Source organism: Penaeus vannamei, chromosome 22, assembly GCF_042767895.1.
Source record: "Penaeus vannamei isolate JL-2024 chromosome 22, ASM4276789v1, whole genome shotgun sequence".
In the NCBI taxonomy this organism is placed as follows: Eukaryota; Metazoa; Arthropoda; class Malacostraca; order Decapoda; family Penaeidae; genus Penaeus; species Penaeus vannamei.
The window spans coordinates 39,251,279-39,258,175 of NC_091570.1; the positions used below are offsets into that span (position 1 = coordinate 39,251,279).

The 6,897-nt window shown below is 36.0% G+C and overlaps 1 protein-coding gene across 2 annotated transcripts in view; it reads right to left on the bottom strand.

Moving 5' to 3' along the window:
- The window catches only part of LOC113820688 (bleomycin hydrolase), a 13,274-nt gene continuing 6,377 nt past the window's right edge, over positions 1 to 6,897 (bottom strand). For both annotated transcript variants that reach the window (XM_070136964.1, XM_027373033.2), the window contains exons 5-10: positions 6,505 to 6,650; positions 3,464 to 3,548; positions 2,424 to 2,672; positions 1,890 to 2,116; positions 1,606 to 1,726; positions 1 to 1,283 (exon numbers count right to left, since the gene is read on the bottom strand). In XM_070136964.1, the coding sequence (XP_069993065.1) occupies positions 1,044 to 1,283; positions 1,606 to 1,726; positions 1,890 to 2,116; positions 2,424 to 2,672; positions 3,464 to 3,548; positions 6,505 to 6,650 (1,068 nt within the window). In that variant the 3' untranslated portion in view covers positions 1 to 1,043. The remainder of the gene's footprint in view (positions 1,284 to 1,605; positions 1,727 to 1,889; positions 2,117 to 2,423; positions 2,673 to 3,463; positions 3,549 to 6,504; positions 6,651 to 6,897) is intronic.

Here is a 6,897-nt window from a genome sequence, read left to right on the forward strand (position 1 = left end):
TGTCTGTTACGTTTTTTACTAGAAAAAAAAAGAAACACAAGTTGAATACCTGAAAATATAAACAATATAGCAATAATGGGATTATAGGGCAACAATTGTGTTAGCTGAAGTTGTGAGTAAAAAGCCATAGCACAAAAGGAAACTTGTAGTGGGAAAATACTTGTATCATCTCTCGACTTCAACAGCCAAGTAAATGGACTTTCTAATGACACTATTTTTGCTTTTAAAAACAATAGGACTGAAGGAAGGAAATCCAGTGAACAGCCAACCTCCAAAGGAATAAAAACTATCCTATATCTAACCCTTTGACTGCCTTGTTTCCCATTAGGTGAATAAAAATATATTATTAAATGCATATAAACATATTCTTCTCGAATACTTGATTTCAGTGTTTCTCCCCAAAAGCCTTATCCTCCTATTCTCTCTCATTAAGAAAATATGACCTAGAAAGCTACCGCTATATAAAAATAAAAATGCATTCATGGGTCAACCTTTCTAGTTTCAATATATCTTCACGTTTTAAAGAAAGACAGTACTATAAAAGTTTCCTCCTAAAAGAGTTTAAATGCTAGATATGTCACCAACAGGGTTGATTCATGACACACAATGAAGAAGAGTAAAATGCAAACTTGGTACCTTGTGTGAATAAAACGTGTACAGAATAATCCATGTTATCCGATGATGCAGCCAAAGGGTTAAATTATCTTACCACCCTAACCCAGCACACTGAATTCACTCGGACATCAATGTATACCCAAGGTGGCTGATTGAATGGGTGATCAGAAGTAATTAAAAGATTCATAGGGAGATTCCAAGTTTCCTTCTATGCCCAACATACAAACAGCAAGAAAAAATATAGTTTTCCATCTTATGGTTCTTCTATTAGAAAAGTATATCACTGACTTGAAGCTCTTAATATCTGTGGACATTAGTGAAGTTTCAGAGAAATAGAAACAAATTCCAAAAGTGAAGCAGAGGCTTTTCAGAACAAAAGCCTTTCATAATCAACAGTTTCAAGAAGAGTATATAAACATTAAAACTAATTAAAGCTGTAATAGCACTGGTTCCTTGCGGGCCAGAGCTCCCATGGGGTCCCATGCTGGCAGCACAATGGGCTCTTGGCTGAATACTGACAAAACCTCTTCTGGGACAAACTTCTTGTCTACCACAATCTCAAAGACAAACTCTCGGAACCATTCGGACGTCATGATAAGGTATCCCTTTTCACCTCTGTCCTCTCCCCAGCTGTTTTCAACGCGCCACTTCTCTGCAGTCTGTGACTCCTGAAGTGCCAGTTTAAATACTTTTAGTACAGAGGCAAAGAAAAAGGGAATGAGAAAGAAGAGAAGTACAGAGAGGAAAAAGGACAAGGAGAAGAGACGAATAGTGATCAAAGAAAATTACCAAAGGAAAATTATTAAGAAAAGGGGAAAATTACCTTTAGTATTGTATTATCACAATTTTGTTAAAAAATCTATGAACCAATGCATGAAACTTATTTCTATTCATTAGAAAGGTACACATCAAAAAGCCATAAAACTTTCATAAAATAACTTAAAAGAATAGTTTTTAATATGTGGAAAAAAACAAACTAGAACTACTTACATTCAGGGTCACTGCAGTGAAGGTCATGGCATGAGTCATGAGCGATTCGCCATAGACCAGACGATCAGCCTTGCAGAGACCCAAGTTGACTTCCACTCCAAATGCAGATTTGTAATCATGACTGAGTTAAAAGAGAGGAAGAAAGACAGCATGTATAAAAGGACAAAGTGAATTACTGTGCAAATATGCTGTCACCATCATCTTTAGTATATTTGTTTCACTTACAATATCCCACAGGTATTCCACTGTAATGTTCTCCTAAACATTCTGCCATATCTACTTACATTTCAAGGTCCTGAATGCCTTGCTTGCCCGCAAACCTCTTGCCAACCTCGCATCCAAACCACACTGCCTCGCCACTCTTGATGCTATCAGCGCTTAAACTCATGAGGAGCTCAACAGGCTGGTTGTTGTAGATAGTCTTTCGTCCGCCTACCATGTTGCCTAAGCAGTCCACGGTGTATGCCATGCCATAGGCGTTCTTTTCCCTGGGGTCTGTTACTAAGCATAGCTGGGAAAGTGAAAAAATTCCTGTAATACACTGCTAGAACACTTTTGGGAATATATCAATATGAAAAAAAAAAAACAAAGAAGAAAATGGAAAGAAATACTAAGAATAAGTAATACTAAAAAACTAACCAAATGTTTCAATGTCAAAAATAAAAATGAAAAGTAATAAAAATTAAGCCTGATAATGAATTTCTGAAAAGACTCAAATCATCTAGTTTTACTCATTATTACCACAAAGGGTATATCCAAACACACAGACAGCAGCATACACAGAAATCAAACATGGAAAACTAATTCATACGACATACCTTATCCTCAACATTATAGGCTGACTTGACGTGCTCATTATAAAATTCCAGAGGAGTAATTGGGCCAACCTTGTGGTAAGCCTTAGACTTGTCATAGTACTCCCAGGAGAAAGTCTTGGGTGGGATACCCAGACAAATCGAGACAATGCGGTAAATCTCACCCATCTGGGTGGACAACATATCTGCCACTGCGGCATCATCTCCTCCTTTGTTGATCACTGCTCGCAGGTCCTTGGTGTATTCACGCAACTGTTGAAAAAGGAGAAAAAATTTGTATCTAAACATGTTTGCGTCTACAATCTTCTTACATAGCTATGTGTGAACAAGAAAATGAAAGCTTTAGCAACAATGTACATTTGCTCACGATGCCTGTGTGCACATGCAATTTTGCTATGGAACAAAGCTGAAGTAAATGCTCTCAAAATTTCAATGCCATATTCTTAAACATAATGGCTCAATGATGACAGACACTAATTAAAAAGATCAGTGGTTCCTGTGGATTCAGTAGGTAGTGTCTATGTGAAATAAAAACTACCAGTGCAGTAGGTTACTCTAATGGTGAGCTGCATGTTTGTTTTTTGAACATGCAAACCATGTTCATTTTGTCTCAATCAGCAGTAATTTGTGGACGTGAAAATGTACTCTGGTGTAAAGTGGAGCAGAAGGTGAAGATGGTTAAAGAAAAGCGCATGGCAGAAAATAACTATAACTAATGCCATTACTGAAGATGAAGACAAAGAAAAAGAAGAAGAGGAAGAGGAAAAAGAAGAGGAAGAAGATGAAAAAGAGGAAGAAGAGGAAAAAGAGGAAGTAGAGGAAAAACAAGAAGTGGAAAAAGAAGATGAGGAGCAAAAAGAAGAAGAGGAAAAAGAAGAAGAAGAAGAGGAAAAAGAAGAAGAGGAAAAAGAAGAAGAAGAGCAAGAAGAAGAAGAAGAAAGAATGAAAGAAAAAGGAAAAAAGAAAGAAAGAAAAAAAAAGTTTTGGAACCACTAATACACATGAAACATTCTCCTTAAATGTTGTAATTCGACAGAACCAACCTTGCTCTGGAGAATCCTGTTCATGCGCATGGAGTTCTCAGCACTGTATGACTCCGAGAAACACTTCTTTGGCATAACTCCATACCTTGAAAGACAATCATGTTTTTACATAGATGTAACTATAGATAATGTGTATCAAAAAATAATTTTATACATTTTGAGATAATTTGTAGGTGGTTCAAAAGATGATTATCCTAATGCCGCTGGAAAAATGTAATGTTCTCCGTAGTTTTGGTTTGTGAAATGTGTTTATGCTTATATGGATCTAAAAGTGCTTAGCTACTAAGAAGTCAGTAGACCTCATATATATATATATATATATATATATATATATATATATATATATATATATATATATATATATATATATATATATATATATATATATATATATATATATATTCCCCCCCCCCAAGGAAAAAGGAAAACGGGTGAGATAGGTAGTATTAGTAATTGACTTCTTGTTGACTAAGCACTTATTGAGCCATCATATGTGTAAGGACAATTAATAAACTAAACTTAGAGTGGGCATAATATTTACACGCATGTCATACCTGGCGACACTGGGTTATAGGGGATCGTCCCAGATGAGGGGGGGAGGGGGGTGTCAAATTGAGTTAGCTAGCGTCTAGTACAGGTACATGGATGCGGAAACTACCAAACAAGTATTAAAGGCCTGCTGTGACTCGTTGTCTTGTAGTCGACGCGAGACCCGCTGAACACCTGGGCAGGTACGTCACTAATGAGCGCCCAGGTACACCTATGTGGACTTTTGCTTGTTGCGATTGTGCATACAGCATCTGATTATGACTTTGTGCATAGATATGAGTTTGTGAATGTTCAAGGAATACTTTTACACCAATATCAGAAAAAAATTATATCACCGTGATTTATGACGCGATAATTTGTGAAATATTAAAAAAAAGAAAAAAGAAAGAAAAAAAAAAAAAAAAAAAAAAAAAAAAAATAAATAAAATAAAATAAAATAAAATATATATATATATATATATATATATATATATATATATATATATATATATATATATATATATATATATATATATATATATATATAATACACTGTATCTCCGGCCTTTGTTTACATTACCTTTGATACATTACCGCAGTTGTAATTTTAGTGCGATTCAAATGTAGTTTGTTGCTTTCGCTAGAGCCTCGGAACCCTGAGGCCATGTAAATAGCATATTCTTAAATTTTGACTTTAATTTTAAAAATATATATAGATTTTTTAATGCTGAAAAAAAAAAAAAAAAAAAAAAAAAAAAACAAGACAAAAATCTTACTCTATGTCAACCAGTCCCCTGCCTTAGGCTAGGATAGATCTAACACATGAATTTTTTGTGGATTGTCCTGGAAAAAACTGCGGGAGTGGTGATGTACTGAAGAGGAGGGTGAAAAAAAAAGTGATTTTTAAAAACCCCATGGGGTTGCGAGGTTAAAATTTGTATGAGACGAAGTGCAATTCTATGCTCTATATTATGCCAAAAGAATCAATGAGTTATCTTCAGCCGATTTCTTTTAATGATGAAATGAGTAGGGAAAGGTGGTCATTCCCCGGGACGGTCCCCTTAATGAAGCTAAGAGTGAAAACTTCAACAAAAAGATGAAAGAAGTATCCAGTTGCTGATAAGTGATTTAACTTTTTCACTGATTTTATAAATGTTTTAATATCCAAAGGGAATTAACATTCTATAAATAGCAAAATAAACTTAATATATTCCAAAGAACAACAAACAAGAGATTTTTAACAAAATAAAACCAAAAATCTTCATACCTTTTGCCTTGCTGTACATAGGGCACATATGCTTACAGGACCCATACTAACTTTCATATGAAATATATTTGAAAAATAAAGCTGAAAGAAATTTTCTAGACCCTGCTCAGGATCTCACTGAGGGAGCTATTTCTCACCTACGATCCCGCTTTTTACTTACAGGAGTTTAAATTCCTCCTCATTTATGCACTTGTGTTACCTGGTTCCTGTTTTAACCCCTATGGATTTGTGAAGAATTTAGGAAAGATCCCCTGGCAGAAAAGGACGAGTAAATAATAAACTGAAATCTTCCTTGACCAACAACAAATGCGGTACTTATCAACACCACTAACAACTGGCTTGCCTGACCACTGCTGGTAGTTGGAATTTCCATAGGGGGGGAGAGAGAATTCATAGAGATAAATACGATTCTCTATGGATCAATAATCTCTGCAAACTAGAACTGCTGCTTTGGGTAGGAGGCTATCAATGAATATTATCAGGCATTTACTGGGCTAACACTATTTAAAAAATTGTAAACCCCAGCTTACCACAGTAATGCTATAAAGGTATCGTCATACACAGGAGCTGTTCTCTTCATTAAGCTTAATCATTCACATAATATCCTGGATATACTAATTTCAGCCAAGTGCTTGTAGATGCCATGACAGATAGACAAGTCATGTCCACTTTAACCCACTAGTGACGGTACATTTCCAAGTTGAAAATAATATTTTCTGTGCGGCTTAAAAAATGGGGCGCAGGCGAGTCCGGGAACCTGCCTGCGCACCGCCCACCATGGGCGACAAAATCAGAGCACGAGCTCCGATCTAGTGTCGCAATGGCTGGATGCCCGGTAATGTTTACTTTTCCGGGTGTCTCACATGTGGGACACCCATCGTAAGTGGGTTAATTATAGTTTAATAATTGTGCTTACACAGATGGTTTTACAAATGCTTAATCACTCCTTGGTGACTGAGTGCTTGTGGAGCCGTTTGATTGCTGTAAAATTGACAATGAACTACAGTGGACAGTATGTAAACCATGACCAATAGGTTAAAATTTCCCAGATTATTAAATCAAGGTAATTTGTGGACATCGAGCTTAATCTTCATTGTGTATGATACAGGGTGAATTTGTGTCTCGGATTTGGGGTGGGGAAATATGGTGTATACGCCATGAAATATGGTCCTTTTACAACTATTGATGATGAATAAATCAACACACTTTGTACCCAACAGATGCAAAAAGCCAACTCCCTCCTTACTTAGTGATGAGGTTCACCAGCATGTCCCACTGGCCTCCATCACTGATTGGGTCGTGGAGGAGGAAGGAGACCAATCTGCCCTCGACTTCCTCGCCCCGTTTGGCACACTCTACCATTTTGTTGAGGAAATAGTTGCAACGTTCAATCTGGTGGATGAAAAGTTAACTATTTAGGAGTTCTACAGTATTAGAAAATGTCAGAAAACTCTTTCAAAATTTCAATAAAAATAGAATTCTGAAAAACCTGGCATATAAAGACAGACTACTTTCTTGTAGTAAACCAAACTTATGAATGGACTAAATACTGCCATGCAGCAACCACAAGGAGGCATATTTTTAACAAATTATTGCTTTAATTTGACTTAATAAAAATAATCAGTAAAGGAAAAGAAAA